We start from the raw sequence: 20,325 nt of genomic DNA, 5'->3' as shown, positions 1-20,325 counted from the left end.
TATACTAAATCTTGGAAAGCCAGTGTGTATTTTACTCATAGCCGTGGCACATAGCGGTATGACAAGCCAGACTTCACGTGCTCTGCAGCCGCACGTGGCTGGTGGCAGCCCAGGTCTAGATAGAACAGGAAAGAACCTGACAGAATAACGTGTTCAGTCAAGGAGAATCATTCACCATAAAATATTAGAGCCGATCTGAGTGGGGGGAGTGGGAGCCTTTGGGGGCAGAGCAGGGAGAGTGGGAAATGTTCCGTCTTGATCTGGGCAGTTCTTTCATGGGTACGTACAAAAATTCAAAATTTTAAAATTCAAAAATTTATCAAGCTGTACGTCTAAGATTCGTGCGTTTTCCCCTGTGTACATTATACCTTGGTTAACAAAAAAAGGTGGGGGTGGGGCAGGGGACAAAGAGCCTTTGAAACCCTGACATTCACCCCCTTATTTGATAGAGAAGAAGTAAGAGACCCAGAGAGGGGAAACAATTCATCCCAGGGCACACAGCAGCCTCACCTCGGGGCCCTGGGGGCAGGCCCTCACTCCTGCGTACCCGGTACGCTGCTCCAGACTGCCCGTCCCTCCCACGTAAGCATCCGTCATACCCTCAAGGCTACCAAAGCCACATGGCAGAGACTTCAAGGCAAAATATGCCAGTCTGTGGGCACTGTCACCTGTGGTTCTAGAAAGATCTTCACGTCTCGGAACTCGGTGTCCCTGGCTGATAGCCTCCAGACAGGGTCTCTCCCTTTTCTCCCAGTGCAGGACTTTTCAAAGGCAGAGGCCTCATCCAGCTAAATAGGACTCCAAGATGGTTTGGAAACACACCAATCAAGTTCGGGACACATTCTGTCCCTGTGACTTTTCTCAAGTGCATTTAAGTTCATGCTTCAAAGATATAAGATGGACATTGGTCTGCTTCCAAGGAGGGCAATTCTAGGGAAGGACTGGGGTTAGGAATTGGGGCTCTGTACATAGTCAAGAATCTATTTGCAAGGCTGGTTTAAAAAGTGTATAAGTATTTTCCTATCCTTGGTTTTAAATCATTTCATTTTTAAATGGCTCCCAATTGCCTGGGTTTAAACCCCAGCTTCAGTCCTAAAACGTGCTAGGAGTAGTTTGTGCCAAATACAAATAGGGACAGCTGTCCATACGTATCTCCAGCAGCCTGACCCTCCCCAGAAACTTACCACCCCCTGAGCCTCAGTCTCCTCATCTGCAAGCAGGGACAATGAGAGGACCTACATCCTAGGGCTGGCTGTGAGAATCAGATGAGTGTGCAGTGGAAGTGCTCAAGAATGATTAGGTAATATTTTAAATGATCCTGGGTTACCTTTGTTCTCAAGATTGTTAGGGGAGTCTGAGCTATAAAGAAGTTCTCTGAAACACTCAGAGCAAATGCACAGGGAGTGGCTAGTTCCTCTTCTCTCACCCACACTGATTTCTCCATCCCCACTGTTTACTTTTTAATGAAGGGAAGTCTGGAGAATTCCTCGGAATAAGCAAGGTAGTGACACTGGCTCTCCTTGCCCTTGCAGAAAGAAGACGGCAAATCCAGCTGCTTGACCAAAAGCTGTGCGCGGGAATAGCCACAGGAGGACAGAGGAGAAGCCTGTTGGGGTAGAAGTGTGTCTGGTCTTCTACCTAGAACATTAGGACCATGGTGGGTTGCTACCCTATGCAAAGAATATGGGTGCTGGGAAGGTCTGGGAAGAAAAAATGAGTGGGAGTCTTTGACAGTTAAGTTTGTGATGCCAGCAATGCACATTTCTACAAGGCAGGGCCGGGGAGGAGAGGTGACCTTCGTTGTATCCAAAGACAATGAGAGCTAATGCAATTCGTTCTTCCAATAAACACATGTTTACTGAACACCTATTATACACCAGACAGTCTCCTAGGCCAGGGGAAGTCAAAATCTGGTACTCACAGGTCCCTCTGAGAGTCTAAGAGCAGAGAAAGAGAACCAGCGGGCTCTAAAATGCCCCGAAGGAAGCCATCAATGGCTCTGGGCCCTGGTTTCCACCTCTGTGAAAGAAGAGGGCTTTCTTCTTTCACAGGTTCTAGAAGGCAGGTTCGGCCAGCCCTTTCCCCACCAGCCATCTGTGGATTTGCACCTGAGCCTCCAGAGCATGTGGGACAAAGTTCCACCTTGGACACAAGAATCCAAGGAGCAATGGGGAAAACTGACACAGAACTGTCAACTTTGGGATTACAGCATGGCTTTCGAAAAGGAGGCCTTGTGCTAGTAAACTCTTGCAAAAAAACGGGGGATGGAACCTCCCCTCCCACATGTGTGAGATGCGACAGGGGGTGGATGAGACACATGCTGGCCACAATATTGTATCTTTTCCCCCAAGTAGGCGAAGATTAATTATAAACCAAAGACCTTGGTGTGCTGAAGAAAAGCAGTTGGTCCCCAGCAGCCTGCATCTTGCTAGGAGAAAAGGCACCCTCCAAGGAACAGGGGCCTGATGAAAATGCACAGTATCAAACCTGCCAACCTCTCCTGGGTCCCCTACACCTTCTTTCCTACAACTATTCTACAGCGCCTCAGAGACCAAGGTTTTAAAAATCCTTCCAGCAAGGTGTAATTTACTCCAAAAGAACAGGTTCTTGTAATTGGCATGAGTCACCACAGACAAGGGAAAAACAAATAGATCAAAATGGTATGGTCCAGTGTTTGACAGATTCGGGAACACAGGCACCTGCGTCACCACCACAGGGCAGAAATGACACGACCCTATTTCACTAAGGAGAGGACAAAGGACAAGAGAGAGAAATGTGGTGGCATTTCGAGTGGACACAAGGTAATTGCCCAACACAGATGGATGGGGGAAAGTATGATGTCTTATAGCATGCTGGGGTAGGTTTGGGTCCAAACCAAACAGGAGCAGCCGTCCATATGCCTTGAAGCCTGACCCCCGCAGGGCCACCCACCTCTTTAGCATTTGAGTGACTGCCGGGATTCTGACACCCCCTGCTTTCCTGACCATGGACATTTACAGAAGCCCTGACTCCATTCTGCCTGATTTCTGACTATGGCTCTGTCTAGATCAGGGAGGGTAAGAATGTGGGAAACAAACTCTGCTCTCTCCTCCAGTATCCATGGCAGACATCACAAATTAATCATGGCACTTTCCCCACTGAGTCCAGACTTAACCTCAAAATCCTTAACCCAGACCTCCAAATAGCCCCTGCTATCGATCGCTTGACAAACGATATTAAATCCATGTTTCGGATTTCAATTTCTGCCTGGTTGAAATTGTGCTTAGCATTTCTTGTTCCTCAGTGACACCCACTTTGGGGACTTTTTCCCAAAGGAATAATTCAACAGAATTTTTTAAAAATTACAACACACATACTCACAGATGTTCATTGTCAGTAAATACCAGACTGCTTCCACTTTTCAACAGAAGTTGGGTAAATAAGTAAGTAGTATTTACATTGAACACTTCATACATAGCAGACACTTATGATATACAGTATTTTACTTAATTTTTACAATTCCATGAGTTTAGATATTATCATCCCCAATTTTCAGGGGATGCTGAAACTCAAGGAAGTAAAGTAGCTGGCAAAAGGTTGCACACATGGTGAGCGGTGGGGCTGGGACCGAAACCCGTGTTTAACTCCACGCCAAGGTCTTTACCAGGAGAGTGAACACACACACACACACACACACACACGTACATGTAATCACACATTCACTAACAGAATAGTATTCAGCCATTAAAATTATGAAAACTGAAAACATTTATGAAATGTTACATGAAAGGACACACTGTACCTCTGCTATGATTAATCACGTTTGTAATAACATGTACCACGTGGCCAGGGCTCCAGGGGAATTAGCAGAAATCGCTGTGTGGCAGATCATCATTTAGGTCCTTAATTTTGTCTGAACCATTTTTCAAAACCACACCACCGGGCTTCCCTGGTGGCACAGTGGTTGAGAATCTGCCTGCCAATGCAGGGGACACGGGTTCGAGCCCTGGTCTGGGAAGATCCCACATGCCGCGGAGCAGCTGGGCCCGTGAGCCGCAATTACTGAGCCTGCGCGTCTGGAGCCTGTGCCCCGCAACGGGAGGGGCCGCGATAGTGAAAGGCCCGCGCACCGCGATGAAGAGTGGCCCCCGCTTGCCACAACTAGAGAAAGCCCTCGCACAGAAACGAAGACCCAACACAGCCAAAAATAAATAATAAATAAATTAAAAAAAAAAAAAAAAAAAAAAAAAAACCCACACCACCCTGGGATAAACCACCAAGGGGGAGAAAACAGAGAGCCTGGAGCTTGCTCTGGGAGGGTCTTTCAAAGGGCAGGATGTCCAGGGACAAACTATGACAAGGACAAAGGTGGGGTTGGTCCATGCAAGGGAAGAGAACGAGGGAGGGAAAATCTGAAAGACAAACGTAGAGAGTGTAGGCGGCCTTCAGCCCCAAAAAGCACCGTGGGGTGTGCATGCCACACATGGAGACCTGTCTGGACTCAGCGTTCGGGCTCCTTCAGTAAAGACCTGAACACACTCTAACCTGGCATCCCCAGAGCATGGAAACTGTCTGCTGTTGACAGTGTTGGGAATCACTGTGTAGACATCAGGAGGCCAGCTGGCGGGGGGTAACCAGGCAGGCACCACGCCAAGGCCAGCTGGCCGAGGGCTGGGACCCATCTGGGGTTTAGTGATGGGCACCCGGCCACAGCCCACTGGCAGAGCAGGCTTGTGAAAGCGGCTTCCATTTACATGCTGGGCTCAGGGTTTGGGCGTCTTCCTCTCCCAAGGGTTTTTAACCTCCTGGTAGCAGGAGCATAGAACCAGGTTCCCCACTGCCCTTCCCACCACTAAAGCGGTCTCTGAGTCCCACCAGCTGGCTTCTGTCTTGACACTCACCTTGGCTTGAGGACTCACCCTTCCCAGCCTCAGTTTCCTCATCTGTATATTGGGTGTATAATATACAGATGGGCACCTGTCCCTCCACACATGATCCCTGGCTCCACCGTTCACAGGCCGCTTGGGAGCTTTGTATGTATTTGTGTTAAATAAAGGACACAAGCATGGGAAAGCCCTCTTGCCTGAGCCCAGGCCCAAGTGAAACGCATCAGCACAAAAGGCCCTTTCTGGTTCTGAGAAGAATAAAGGGCCTTTCCACAAACCACGGGCTGGAAGAAGCATAAAACTCCCTGTAACAACAAACAGCTGAAACCCTTTAAAGATGGACGAAGCGCCAAAGCTGGTCCCCACCGAGGGCCAGGCAGCAACTAATGCTTTGCAAGGGGGAGCAGCAGCCCCGTAAATCTCAGGACACAGAGGTGTGTGGGTTCTCCCGGCTGACCCAACCAGCTCTCACCTCTGCTTTTGACTGACACAAAGCAGAGCCTTTGGAAATTCCAATCCACCCCCAAATCCCTCCCTGAGTGTAAATGGCTTCCACAATTTAATTCAGCCCAAAGAGCAGTTACTGAACATTTACTAGCTTCTGTCCTAGGAATACACCAAGAATAAGACACAGACTGGAGCCTAAGTGAACGGATCTGTTTCTTCACTTTTTAGCACCTGTTTAGTACTTTTCTAGGTTTGAGAAATACAAATAAAGCAGCCATGGTCCCTGCCCTTGAGAGTACTTTCTAGGGTCACTTAATTGTAATTCATGGAATTTCAGTCATAGTATCATACAAACAGATAAAGGAGCAATTAATTCTGATTGAGGCTGGTAGGAGAATGGGGTAAAGAATAAGGGTTTTGAAGGATGAATAGGAGTTCATCAGTCACTAAAAGGAGAAACCTTTTCACATCCTTTACTTTCCTTTAATCCTTCCAACAGCTCTATGAAATTTTATAGTCTCTTTTTCATAAGTGAGAACAGAGTCTAGAGATAAAGTTACTTGCCCGAGGTCCTAGGATGAAAAGTTACTAGAGCTGGAATATCAACTTGGGTCTCACTCTCCTTAAGCCCATGGTCTCTACCATTTGACACAGCAGCATTTTTTTAAAAAAAGAAACACTGTACAATGATGCTCAGTTTCCAGTTAAAAAAAAAAAAAAAAAGGTTCTACCATCAAGGAGCTTGAGAACCAGATCAATACATTTAAAAATAAATGTAAGAGGTTTGTTTCCTGCAGAACTTCTCAGAGCCTTCTCAGAGTGCTAGAGGACTTTGGGAAACATGCAGTGGGGTGAAGTGACAGAGTCAGGGCCCCAGGGGCCAGTCTACAAGCACAGGGGACGTTGAGCAACTTCCCCAACTTCCCCGGGCCCCAGGCTCCTCATCTATAAAGTGGGGATAATGACAGAACTGTCCTTGTTGTGAAGAAGAAATCATTTTAATGCGTGGAAAGTCCTTGAAAGTGCCAGGCACGTGGTAGCGGCACAATAAAACTCTTGTTATTAATATTACTACCACACTGGTACACAAACATGACCCTCCCTGAGGAGAGTTAGGACATCTGGTCCTGGCCCTGGAGGTGGAGGGGGTCCAGAATGTAAGCCAGCCCTGCTCCTGGGGTTCAGAGGCCATCAGGATACACTACACTGATGATTCCATGCAGTCATTGACACGCCCGTCCTTCCCGCCTCTACTTCTCCTTGGAGGAAACACTCCCTGCCGTTCTTTTCCCAGTGCTGAAAGCTGAGATCTACCTCTGGTTACTTGGCTCCGTGGGGCTTCCCTGGTGGCGCAGTGGTTAAGAATCCGCCTGCCGGGCTTCCCTGGTGGCGCAGTGGTTGGGAATCTGCCTGCCAATGCAGGGGACACGGGTTCGAGCCCTGGTCTGGGAGGATCCCACATGCTGCGGAGCGACTGAGCCCGTGGGCCACAACTGCTGAGCCTGCGCGTCTGGAGCCCTTGCTCCGCAACAAGAGAGGCCGCAACAGTGAGAGGCCCGTGCACCGCGATGAAGAGTGTACCCCGCTCGCCGCAACTGGGGAAAGCCCTCGCACAGAAACGAAGACCCAACACAGCCAAAAATAAATAAATAGCGTTCCCTTTAAAAAAGAAAAAGAAAAAAAAATACAAAATAGATAAAAGGACCGCGTGAATAAAGTGATTCCGCAAGGCCAGCACAATGTTTCATCGACCGAGTCTGCCCTAAAGCAAGACAGCCTGGCCCAGCGCGGGCAGGCCTCTAACGGGGGTGACTGCATTGCCCCCGTCATCCCACAGAGGCGCCGGAACAATGGGACGGGTGTTGTGTTGCCGGCGCCGGCCGGGCATTTCTGTGCAGCAGATGACGGCTGTGACGACGCAGCCGCGCGCCCTGGCCACTCAGCACATTCCCGGGGCCCGAGTCCGGCTGTCACCACGGCCCAGCGCGGCACCCGCCACTGCCCGTGGCCTTGCTGGTCTTGCCTTGTTTTCCACCAGCCGCAGATGCAGCTCAGCATCTCAGCCCGGCTCTCAACACAGACTAAAGAGACCCAGAATCAAACCTCCTGATTTTCAACTCCTCTGGGCTCCAGCCCCGGGCCTGCCGCTTGTTAACCATGGGTTCGGGGCAAATCCTATCACTGCTCTGGGTTAGGGTTAGGGTTAGGGTTAGGGCTCCTGGGCCTTGCTGGTGGCGCAGTGGTTGAGAATCTGCCTGCCAATGCAGGGGACACGGGTTCGAGCCCTGGTCTGGGAAGATCCCACATGCCGCGGAGCAACTAGGCCCGTGCGCCACAATTACTGAGCCTGCGCGTCTGGAGCCTGTGCTCCGCAACAAGAGAGGCCGCGATAGTGAGAGGCCCGCGCACCGCGATGAAGAGTGGCCCCCGCTCGCCGCAGCTAGAGAAAGCCCTCGCACAGAAACGAAGACCCAACACAGCCATAAATAAAAAATAAAATAAAATAAAAAGGTTAGGGCTCCCCTTGCTGATGCACCTATGCGCAGGCCCCAGGCTGGAACCTGAAGGAGTCTGGATTGTTTGAAGTCAGCACCAGCAAGGGTGGGTGAGGCTCAGGATCTTCCTGTGTTGCTGATGGATGTGACTTTGATCCAAGCCATCTGCAAGACAATCAGGCAGGATGGCTCAACGATAAGATTCATGCCTTGTGTCCCAGGCTCAGCACACTATCGGCTCCCAGGGAAACGCTCCACAACCTAGAAAGCTGTGCATCGTGGTGGTGTCTAAACAGGACAGCGGGAAGTCATAACAGCCGCACTTCCAGGCCTCTATCAGAGATAGTTCTAAGCGCTTTCCGTATAGTTGCTCATTTAATCCTCACAACAACCGCAAGAGGCAGACACTATACCAGCTCAGTTTTAGCCATCAGGGGAGTGAAGCCCAGAGGAAAGCAACTTGCCCAAGGCCATAAAATGGCGGGGCTGAAATCTGAACTCACCCCATCTGGCTCAAACGGCTATACCCCAGACCACTGCACTACACACTGTCTCTTTGTCCGACAAAGTGAAGTGTGGTTCATTTAAATGTAATATGCTGTCATAAACCAACTACCCCATAAAAAATGAAACAATTTCAGAATAAATCAAAACAGAATACGACACAGCAGGTCAAGTCATTCAACTCATTTTTAAATGGAGAAACTGAGGCCCAGGAAGGGAGAGAGACTTGCCCACAGGCAGGCAGGTGGCGTAAAGATCCACTCTTCTTGATTTCAATGTCTCTACATTAATTTACACTGTCTACATCTCCTACAAAGCATAAGGATGTGGGTATATTATTTTTATTATTACAAAAACCAAGGGTTATGAGTAATCTTAAACTAAAACTCAATCCATTTATTCTTCACGTGGAAGCTGTGGTAAAAGGCAGCTAGGGATGTGAGCCTGTCCCCAAGACACGGAATCCAGAATGGCCCATCTGGAGACCCCTTAGAGAACATCTGTTCTGAGTCCCCATTAAGCAGAGAGGGCAACTGACACATCAGAATCAGCATGATTTTAGTGACTGTCAGAAAATACCATTATGCCAGTAAAATCGACCCCTTTGTAACATTAATGGCTGTATTTGCAACCGTGGTATGAATGCGAGGTCTTGTAATAGCTTCGGGTAATAAACCTTTTTAAATGCAGAGGTGGAAAATGCGAAAGGTAATGGTCAAAATATCACATTGCACCTGCAGTTCAGGATAGAGCCCCTGCCCCCCCCCCACCCCCACCGGAGGGCACGTCTGTGCTTTTCATCTACCAGCATCCCTTTCTTTTAACAATCGGAGCTGCCAATCATGGGACCCCCACCTGCCTGGCCCACAGGATATGCCAACTGGATCATTTTAAGGGAATGATTGACACTGAGGGAGGGGGGCTCTCTCTTCCCCTGGGATCAAGACCGAGAAGAACCACCATGCCTGGACCATTTCTCCGGCTGCACAGAGGGCACCTGAGGCCAAATCCAGAGCCAAGAGAGAAGAGAAATGAAAGGAAGATACTGCTTCAGCCCTGGGTCCAGCCACACCTAAAGCTGGCAACCCCTGCCCTTCCCAGTTCAGAGAGCCAAGCAATTCCCCTTTTTGCTGCAATGTATTTGAGTTTGCCAACAAATCAATTATAACCAATATTCCCAATTGAAGTTACCAAAGAATCATATTTCCCCAAATCACCCTCTTAACCCACTGAGCCAAACTGAGAAAAGTTCTAGATCTATAAAGAACTCTGCAGACTGCTAATAGGTTCAGGGTTTCCTTTGGGGGTGATAAAAAAGTTCTGGAACTTTCGGACGATGATGATGATCGCCCAACACTGCAAATGTACTCCACGCCAGTGAACCGTACATCAAAAGGGCTAACATTTCATGTCACTGTATTTCACCACAATCTTAAAAATGGAAAGAAAACAGGAGCATTGCAAGATTCAAAAGACTGCCCCCACTGGACGCATCCCAGCAAACATCTTCTCCCTGTGTGCCCTGTTCTCCTGGCTGGCCAACCAGAGGGCTAAGTGTGGAGGGCGGAGTCCAGCAGGAGACCTTCGGACTTGGACATGCATTCTTTTGCATTTTCCATTCTGCTGCCATCAAGGAGACCCTTGAAAGCTGGTTAACCATTAAAACCCCCAACTGTCCTGAAGAAAAATAGCCCGTGGGGTTGAGTAGGTGGCCATCCGAAGCAGGGGTGCCGGTGCTGGAGAGGGTACCAACCGCAGTGTTCACTGGTAATGCTGATTAGGATAGGAAGTAAATGATATGTACTGAACACTTACTATGTCCCAGGCACAGTGCTAACCCGTTAGGAGGGAATCTGACAGCCTATATGTTTTTTTTTGTTTTTTGTTTTTTGTTTTTATTAAATTTATTTATTTATTTTTGGCTGTGTTTGGTCTTCGTTTCTGTGCGAGGGCTTTCTCTAGTTGCGGCGAGCGGGGGGCCCTCTTCATCACGGTGCGCGGGCCTCTCACTATCGCGGCCTCTCCCGTTGCGGAGCACAGGCTCCAGACGCGCAGGCTCAGGAGTTGTGGCTCACGGGCCTAGTTGCTCCGCGACATGTGGGATCTTCCCAGACCAGGGCTCGAACCCGTGTCCCCTGCATTGGCAGGTGGATTCTCAACCACTGCGCCACCAGGGAAGCCCAGCCTATACGTTTTTAAAGTGATCCTCACCCCTGTGATGATCTGGAACCCCCGTCTCCTAAAAGTATATCCTAAAGAAACGATCCAGTGGATGACAGGAAGGAGTTGCATGTATTAAAATGCTGGTTAGGACATTATTTCTAACAATAAAAACTGGAAGCAACTCAAGAGGTCAACACCAGGGGGATTTTCAGTACCTCACAGGGCACTTGTGAAATGGGACGCTCAGCCGCCAGAAAAACCTTCATTACAAAGACTCTGTGGCCACGTAATTTATGTAATTATGTTATGTTAGAAAAAAAAAAGAAGAAGAAGAAGCTGATTAGGGAGTGATTCACAGGCCGTGACCGCAGCAATGCGAAGAGGTGGGTGAGCTCCCCCGCAGATCTCGTAGCGAAGATGGAAAAATAAACTGTAAGAATGGAATGATAGGAAAATTTTTTCCTATTATTATTTTTTAAATAAAAGTTTTATTTGGGGATAGTTGGGGATTTACAGAAAAGTGGCAAGAGACAATACCAAGAGTTCCCATGTACCCCACCGGCCATTTTGACAATTGTTAACATCTTATGTTACCATGGTACATTTGTCACAGCTAAGAAGCCAACACTGGAACGTGACTACTAAACTAAACCCCAGACTTCATTCCGATTTCACCAGTTTTTCTGTTCCGGGATCCAATCCAGGACACCACATTGCACACAGCCGATTTCTGTGTGTGTGTGTTTTGTTTTGGGTTTTTTTACAATGCAATGGCTTCCTTTTGTATATTCACAGATATGTGCAACCATCACTACAGATTTTAGAATATTTTAGAATATTTTCATCACGTCAAAAAGAAGCCCCATACCCGTTAGCTACCACCTCCCTATCATGCGTTTTAGGAAATTGTTTTGCAAAATGGAGAACCCTTTGGTAAGAAGAAAACTATCTCCCCTTCACCTCTCTTCCCCAGTTTATCTTTCTGGAATTCGGATTTTATTTTTCTCAGCATGACCCAGTGTCCTAGCCCCAGATGAATCACTTAGTGTCAATTTTTGTTATGTCCAGGATGGAAAAAAAAACTTTAAAATGGGGAACTCTACAGGTAGAACTGTTTAGAAGCTCAGAGACAAAACCAAGGGTACACCCACCTTTTCCTCCTCCTCTCCGTCTAATAGGGACACAGGAGTAAGTCAGCCATGACCAACGCCCAGCTACCCAGACTAGGAATCTCTGCCACTGTTGATATAGCCTTTGTCATTCTATGGCCATCAAAGTCATCATAAAACCCCTGCTGGTGCCCATAAGGTTGACATTTATTCATTCACCAAGTGCTATTGAGCACCTACTGTGTGCTAGACACCATTCAGAGAGCACTCGTGAATTCTCCCATCGGGTCCTCATGGCCACAGTTGGAAGTCATCCATCACCCAATCAGGAAGTGGGGCCATTTTGGTCATCCCTCCAACCCCGTCTCCGTGAGCCACCTGCCCCCCCCCCCCAAGAGGGAGACACCAGCCACCACGTTTCTAGTATTTGATGGTCAGGATCACAGATGCGGCTACCACCCCAGAAAACAATTTGGGGTACATCTCACCAGTGGTGTTACTGGTCCAGAAATGTAGCACGACACGTTCAAAGTCACAGACCAAGGAGCCAAGCCCAGCCCCTTGTGTCCCTGCTGGATGGTGACCCTTTGTGGGATGTGACCAGCACCTCCCCACCCGAGACCCTAAAAGAACACAAGGACAGTTACCTGCACCACCTCCTTCACCAGGGTCTTGTCCGTGCCGGTCTTGGCGCGCTGCAGCCCGCTGACATTCTCGCCGATCCATGTGATGAGGGCGAACTTGGACCTCTTGCTCATCGCGTCCCCGGTGGTGAAGCGCACGAAGGCAAACAATCGGACGTCATCTGCACCAACGGCAAAGGGAGGGCACGGTGCTCGGTTAAAACACCCCAAATCCACATCCCCAGCAGGGGCTCTGAGCCACGAGGGTGCCCAGAGCCACATGGCAGGAGCCAACATGCCCTCACTCAATCTCGACAACAGTGCCACAGGCTGGGATGCCAATTTCACAGACGGGAAGTGGAGGCACAGAAGGGCCACGTGACACTCCTGAGGCTGCAGAGGCAGATGGAGGCCAGGCCTCTCTGACTGCCATGCCTGCGACCCTCCCCTCCCCCATACAGTCAAGGCTCAAATTCTGAATCTGATTTAGGGAACGGAAGTTCGTCGACTCTTTTTATCCCAAATCTTTTTTTTTTTTTTTTTTTAAAGACATTATTTATTCATTTACTTTTTTTTTTTTTTTTTTTTTTAAATTAATTTGTTTATTTTTTTTGGCTGTGTTGGGTCTTCGTTTCTGTGCGAGGGCCTTCTCTAGTTGTGGCGAGCGGGGGCCACTCTTCATTGCGGTGCGCGGGCCTCTCACTATCGCGGCCTCTCTTGTTGCGGAGCACAGGCTCCAGACGCGCAGGCTCAGTAGTTGTGGCTCACGGGCCCAGTTGCTCCGCGGCATGTGGGATCCTCCCAGACCAGGGCTCGAACCCGTGTGCCCTGCATTGGCAGGCAGACTCTCAACCACTGCGCCACCAGGGAAGCCCTATCCCAAATCTTTGAGGCCCTATTTGGAACAGCAAAGCCACATGGTGGAGCGATGGGAACTGGGCTGGGGCGGGGAGGAGAGGAGGAAACAAAGACGGTGGCCCTTGTTCTGGTCTGGGATATAGCTCTGGGCCCACTGGGCGTGGCTAGCTTATGGCCAGACAATTAGGCCAATAAAGAATTCTGGGGCTTCCCTGGTGGCGCAGTGGTTAAGAATCTGCCTGCCAATGCAGGGAATACGGGTTCGATCCCTGATCCGGGAAGATCCCACATGCTGTGGAGCAACTAAGCCTGTGCGCCACAACTACTGAGCCTACACTCTAGAGCCCGTGAGCCACAACTACTGAGCCCGCGTGCCACAACTACGGAAGCCTCACACTACGGAAGCCTGCGCGCTTAGAGCTCGTGCTCCAAAATGAAGAGTAGCCCCCGCTCACCGCAATTAGAGAAAACCCGTGGGCAGCAACGAAGACCCAGTGCAGCCAAAAATAAATAAATAAAAATAAATTAATTAGTTAAAAAAAAAAAGAATTCTGAGTATTTTTCCACTGGGTATGTTATGCTTGTTATACGGTATATGTTTGTTTTTATTAAAATGACTCTGGGGGCTATTGTGGCCGATGGATCTACATTTAAGTCTGCGTCATTGCCACACCAGTAATCTCATCATCATCACTTCAGAATCTCTTTCATAGTACATTGTGCTAAGTTCCCCCATCCCCTGCTGCTCTGCATCCCCAAAATATCAGCTGGTATTCCTGAGTTTTTAAAGTGACGTGTGTGTGTGTGTGTGTGTGTGTGTGTGTGTGTGTGTCCACCTCGGTACTCTAGTCATTACGGGCTGGGTCATTCTTCGTGCTGGGGCCATCCTGCAGTGCAGAATCCTGGCCTCCACCCACTCAATGTCAGTATCACACCCCCCGGCCCACTAGGACAATCAACAACGCCTCCAGCCATTGCCCAATGTCCCCAGGGGGGCAGAACCGCCCCCAGGTAAGAACAAATTCTAGACATACTTTGTGTCCCCATTTAGTCAGGACCCCTTTGTGTTTTCCACCAAAATCCTGTACGTTTTGTTGAGGGCATCACATATCCTTACACAGATGAATGCCTAAGTAGTTCACATGTCAGTTGCAGTTATCGGTGAAATCTCATTCCACCCTCCCCCAACCCCCCCCCCGCCCCCCGTGATGGCTGGTACACGGGATGCTGGTTTGGGGTCATGCATCTTGTACCTACCGCTCCATTCAGCTCATACGCTCAAATGGCCTTTCGTCGCTGGCTTTAGGGTTTCTCAGCGACCCAATGACCCATCGAGCTGTGTTTCCCAAGCACTATCTGAATCACCTGGGATCTCGCTAAAATGCAGATTCTGATTCGGCAGGTTTGGGACAGGGCCCCGGGGTCTGCGTTCCTAACTAGCTCCCAGGTGATACTGACACTGCTGGTCAAAGGATCACACTTTGAGGTTTCAAGGCTTTTTTTTTTTTTTTAAATCAAGGTGTCTTTCTTCCTAGAATCACTCCGGCTGCCACCATGCCGAATCCCACACGAAGTAAAGGTTCTCACCAAGATCCACGGCCACCAGCCCTCTGGGTGTAATGCAGACACAGTCTACACTGGCTGGTGAGTACCTCAAAGCACGAGCTCATCCTGACAACAAGCTACGCTGTCTGACCGGGGGAGCTGAGACACAGCCCTGGCAGGCCACGGACTCCTGACTCAAACTCCACATGCGGGCATTTCTTAAAGGAAACAGATCATAATCGCCATTCACGCTGGCATAGCACCTTTCGGTTTACGGGTCAGTATTCACTGGGTCTTTATAAAGATGCTGGGAGGTGGGCCGCGGGGTCGGGGGGGCGTCATTGTCACCCTCATCAACATCCAAACAACCGTTTGGTAGATGAGGCTGGGAGGTTGTGTGATGTACCCAAGGTAACATGCCAAGGACAAAGCCAGCCTGAAGCCAAGGGCTAGGACATCTCGGGTGTGTCTGCCCAGCCCCCCTGCTTTAGGGAACCACCCCACCCAGCCATGGGAGCCTGGTGTGTGCCCATCCTGGGACCTGACCACGGGGGTCAGGCAGTGAGGACAGACCAGTGTAAGGGACACTTCACAGGCCAAAGTGACATGGCTTGGTGACCAGCTGGCCGTGGGAAGTGAGGAAGGAAAAGTCTAAGGACAGGAGACGATGTGAACTCCATCTCTTAGTCCCGGAGGAATCTGACTCAATCCCCAAACATCGGAGCCTCGCTGCCTCATCTGTAAAATGGGGAGATTTTTTTGGTTCTCCCCATTTTTTTTTCTTTATTGAGGTAAAAGTCACACCACAAAAATTCACCGTTTTAACTATTTTAAAGCATAGAAGTCAGCGGCATTTAGTACATCCAAAATGTTGTGCAATCATTTCCATTACCTAATTCCAGAACATCTGCATCATCCCAAAAAGAACCCCCTACCCACCAGCCGTCACTCCTCACCACCCCCCCTTCCCCCAGCCCTAAGCAACCACTAATCTGTCTTCTGTCTCTGGATTTGCCTGTTCTGGACATTTCTCACAGATGAAACCCTACACTGTGTGGTCTTTTGTGTCTGGCTTCTCTCACTCAACATGTTGGCAAGATCCATCCGCGTGGTAGCATGATCGTCATTCCTTTTATGGCTGAATAATATTCCATTGTACGGATGGACCGCATTGTGTTCTGTTCATCCACGCATCCACTGATGGACACTCGGGACGTTTCCAAATCGGGGTAATTTTATACCTCCCTCCTTCCTTGGCCGTGAGGGTTAAATAGGACGCTGGCCCGACATGGTAGAACCTTCTCCCCAGAGCCTGAGCTATACCAGGCAGAGCTGCGGGTGGGAAGTGAGCACAGGAAATGAGGCTGTCCGGGCTGAGGAACTGAAATTCACGCAGCCACGCACGGCTGGTGCAGGACTTTCCCAGCATCGAGGCCGCTTTTGGGAAGCCAGCACGCTGTTCCGAGTAGTGTTATTGGAGGAACAGGAGAACCAGCTCCAAAGTGTTTAATTAAATTGCAGTCTTGACTTGAGGGGGAGGCGGGCCACACCTCAGATGCCTCGCGCCTTGTTAAGGCTAAGACAACACCAGCAAAAGAACTCGCAGTCTGTTTCCATGGCAACCACTCTATTTCCCTTTTCCTCATTGGTCAGCCTGGACGTTTGGGATCCCATGACCACACTTGGATCCCAACCGCCCCATCACTGGCCAAACTCAGTGGGAAAGTTACAAACCATGTGTCCCAAGTACCAGCCCAGGACCTGGCACAAGACAGATGTCCGATAAGTCAGTCTCACGCCCACCTCCAAAGACACAGGGAACCTGGCTTTTAAGACCTTCCAGAACTGCAGGCCAATGTCATTTAAATTATCAAGGCAGGAGAGACTGCTTTCCTGGGTGCCTGTTTGGTGCTTATCTGACAATGGTCTGGCCAACAAGGTTGCTGACGGTTTTGAAAATCCGAGAGTCACGTTTTGCTTACAAATGTCTGCCACTCGGGATCTGGCATGACACTGAAAAGTCAGCTCGAAGTCTGAGATGAAAAACCTGTTGGTCTGAGTGACATTTTCACAGCTGCCCACACAGATCTCTGTCCCCCACGCATCCTGAAGGAGGTCCTAAGCCCATTTGACCTCCAACTAGTCAATGCAGGAGGAAGTTCTCATTTAGTCGCTAACTTCCTTCCTCTGAACAAACCGGGCAGACCAAACACGGATGTGCACACGGGTGCATCACCTGGAAGGCAGAGCTTGATCCCATCAGATATGCGTATATGAGTGTGTGTGTGTGCCTGTGTGCATGTTTGTGCGTGTGTGTGTGTGTGTGTGTGTGTGAATGCACGAGTGGGCACATACACACTAGGATGGCAAAACTGGCCGGAAGAAGGTTGGTACTCGGGGTCACTGTCACCCCTGGGGTGGCACTTGGTCCCCAATGGGCCAAAGGCACATCTTTCCAGTCTGAGGTTGAAAAGTTGAGGTGCAGCCCTGGACAACCCTGGTGGGGGCACCCGGGCCCAGGACTCATACCAGGGGACACACACTCTGAGCTCCCTCTGTGAGAGGTCCCAGCACAGCTATCTACACCTGCTGCTCCCTTGACCGTTCAGCCTCAACATTCTGGTCTACAGCATCCAGGTTGAGTCCAAGTTCCGGAATCCATTAGAAACTCATCCCCTCTTCATACCAGCTCTGTGATGAGACCAGATTCCTGAATGCCTCTAAGCCTCAGTTTCCTCATCTGCAAAATGGGTCAACTACCTACCTCACAAGTTGGTTGTGAGGATTAAATGAAAAAGAAAGAGATGTGAAAGGCTTGCCTGATGGGGACGGTGACGATTTTTCTATCCCTATCTGTCTGGTGAAACTGCCCTCCGAGGTCCACAGTGGCCTCCTAACTGCCAAACCCAACAGGACAGCCTCGAGGACTTCCCTGGCATTCCAGTGGTTAAGACTCCATGCTCCCAATGCAGGGGGCCCAGATTCGATCCCTGGTCGGGGAACTAAGATCCCGCAAGCTGCACAGTGCAGTCAAAAAAAAAAAAAAAAAAAATCCCTCCAACAGGACAGCCTCTTTGCCTTCCAGCCTCTCTGCTGGCTTTCTGTATCTGCCAAACTTACGCTCACTTTGCTCGGTTTCAAAGTAGGGGCCCTCCTAGGCACACACAGTCATGTGGCCGCTCGTCCTATGAGTATTTCTTGAGGACCTACTGTGTGTCAACCACAGTGCCAAGCACTAAGGGGCACAGATAAGACCAACAAGGGTCCTGAAGATGACAGAGGCTGTTTACTAAGCACTTACTACGTGCTAGGCGCCGTCCTAAGCACTTACACGTAGCTGCACGTTTTTCCATCCCAACCTCTCTGTCCGGTCAGCATTACTCACGATCCCATTTCACAGATGGAGAAACTGAGGCTCAGAGAGGTGAAGTGATAAGAAGCCAGACATTCCTTTTCTCTGATTACATCTAGAGCAGCAGTTCTCAAAGTGTGGTGCTCAGACCAGCAGCAACAGCATGGCCCAGGAACTCATTAGACTGTGAATTCAGAAACTCTGGGAATAGGGTTTGGGAAGTGAGTTTGAATGAGCCCCTGGGGCATTCTGGTGCCTCCAAAGCCTGAGAACCACTGACCTAGAGGAAGAGGTGAGAAGAGAAGATGGGGTTTTCAGCTCAGAGGACCCACTCTCCTGTGGCCGGGAAAGGGAGTGAGACAAAACGTCTCACAGGCAGAAAAGGTGAAGTGCCCAGAGTTCAGCCCCACCCACTTCCTCCCCACCCGCACCTTTTATTTTAAGAAATTGAGCGTGTAAAGGAGCTTCCGGTATGGTGTGTCTTCTCAACACTAGAATTTACAGAATTTGAGGCATCTAGGCCTGGTTTCCTGACCATCTCCCCATCAAAGACCAGCGGGACGGTCCCCGCAGAGTCTCCCCCTTCCCCCGAATCCCACAGCCCAAGACAGAAGAGCAGTATTTAGAGAAAGAGCTGCTGAGCTACGGTACTGGTAATAGGGAGTTTTTCTGTGACCTCTGTGTCTGCTGACATAAGCCATCGTTAACAAGGATTCCCAAATGCATCACAAAACCACACAGAGCCCCATCTCAGGGGAGCCATCAACCGATGACAAAGCAAGGTTGGGAGCCCCGACCCCGAGGACCATCAACACTACCGCTCGCTGCCTTCTGACCTTCGCTCCAATTCCGGACTGTGGACACCCTCCCCTCCCCCGCTCAGTGAGAGTCTTGTTCATGAAGAGATGGTCCTCACAGGGCGTTCATAAAACTCCACTCTCAAAAGAACTTGACCCTTTGGTTGGTCTGTGAAGCCTCATCACGGGCCAAGGATGGGTTATCAGTGTGAAACAGCTCCTGAGCCAGTCAATCCCACAGCCCTAAGGACCCCTCAGGACCTAGAGACCCCAGGCAGGGCCCACTTGGTTCAAAGTCCTGTTCCTCTTTTCAAGGCTCCTTGCCTCCACTGACTAAGTAAGTTAATTTGCAGCATAAAGTCATTGCACGAAAAGTTCTTGGGATATTGCCTGGCAGAACTGTGCTCAGAAACGTCAGCAGTGGACTTCCCTGGTGGCACAGTGGTTAAGAATCCACCTGCCAATTCAGGAGACACGGGTTCAAGCCCTCGTCTGGGAAGATCCCACATGCCGCAGAGCAACTAAGCCCGTGCACCACAACTACTGAGCCCATGAGCCACAACTACTGGGCCTGAGCTCTGGAGCCCGTGAGCCACAACTACTGAGCCCACGTGCCTAGAGCCTGTGTTCCGCAACAAGAGAAGCCACCGCAATGAGAAGCCCGCACACCACAACGAAGAGTAGCCCCCGCTCGCCGTAAGTAGAGAAAGCCCACGTGCAGCAATGAAGACCCAACACAGCCAAAATGAAAAAAAAAAGAAACGCCGGCAGTGGTCACTAGGCGTTCTCTACTCTACAGCCCCTTCCTCCCCTGGCCTTCCTCTATCCCCCTCTCAACGCTGCATTTCCCTCTCTCTCTCCTATCAACTGCTTTTACCAGCCCCTCCCCTTCTCCCATCTCTTCTCTCCTCCAGCTCCAGTCTAGGGCTAGAAAGGAGGGAGGGACTTAGGAAAAGAGAGTAGAGGTAAGGCAGGAGGCGGGGGGATATGAAGGAAATAGGACGGCACAAAGAGGGAGAGATGACCACAGAGAGCATGGGAAGAGTGGTGAAGAAAAGAGGGGGGTCAGATTTATCTGGAATCACCAAGGCCACCAGGATGAGCTGCTCTAATAAATTTCCCAACAACTATGAACGGCACATAATCCCCACCAAGCTCTTAATGACTCCCTGCCCTCTCCCACCCCTCCCACCCACACCTGAAATCTCCTGAGGCTCAGAATCATTGAGGGACAGATTCTGACTGGTCACACCCAGTATGCTCACCACGGTGGTGACCCTGACACAAGATCCACATTGATCCAGGGACCCCGCCTTCTCCCAAAAAAGACCCTTGTCTGCCCCTCTGCCTTTTCCCAAAGCTGGCACTGGCTGGAGGACAAAACCCAGAGGAGACAGAGGATCTGCCACGAGTCAAGCAGTGTGAGGTTTTCTCACACTTTTGCAAATTCTCTGAACAATTTTTTTCATTACACACAAAACACATACTAGGTGTAGAATAATTAGGAACACGAACAAGCGAGAAAAAAGAAAGCCTCACCACCGAAATAACCCTAGTAAACTCCCTA

General features: G+C 49.8%; 1 protein-coding gene across 1 annotated transcript in view; it reads right to left on the bottom strand.

Annotated features, from left to right (window-relative positions):
* Positions 1-20,325, bottom strand: part of COTL1 (coactosin like F-actin binding protein 1) — a 45,804-nt gene that overhangs the window by 7,106 nt on the left and 18,373 nt on the right. Inside the window, exon 3 of the mRNA XM_007172594.2 lies at positions 12,231-12,388. Coding sequence (XP_007172656.1) covers positions 12,231-12,388 — 158 coding nt within the window. The remainder of the gene's footprint in view (positions 1-12,230; positions 12,389-20,325) is intronic.

The sequence above is a fragment of the Balaenoptera acutorostrata genome, chromosome 19, assembly GCF_949987535.1.
Source record: "Balaenoptera acutorostrata chromosome 19, mBalAcu1.1, whole genome shotgun sequence".
NCBI classification, from domain to species: domain Eukaryota; kingdom Metazoa; phylum Chordata; class Mammalia; order Artiodactyla; family Balaenopteridae; genus Balaenoptera; species Balaenoptera acutorostrata.
Note: the sequence above shows the minus strand (reverse complement) of the source record. Positions and strands in the feature narration are given on the sequence as shown.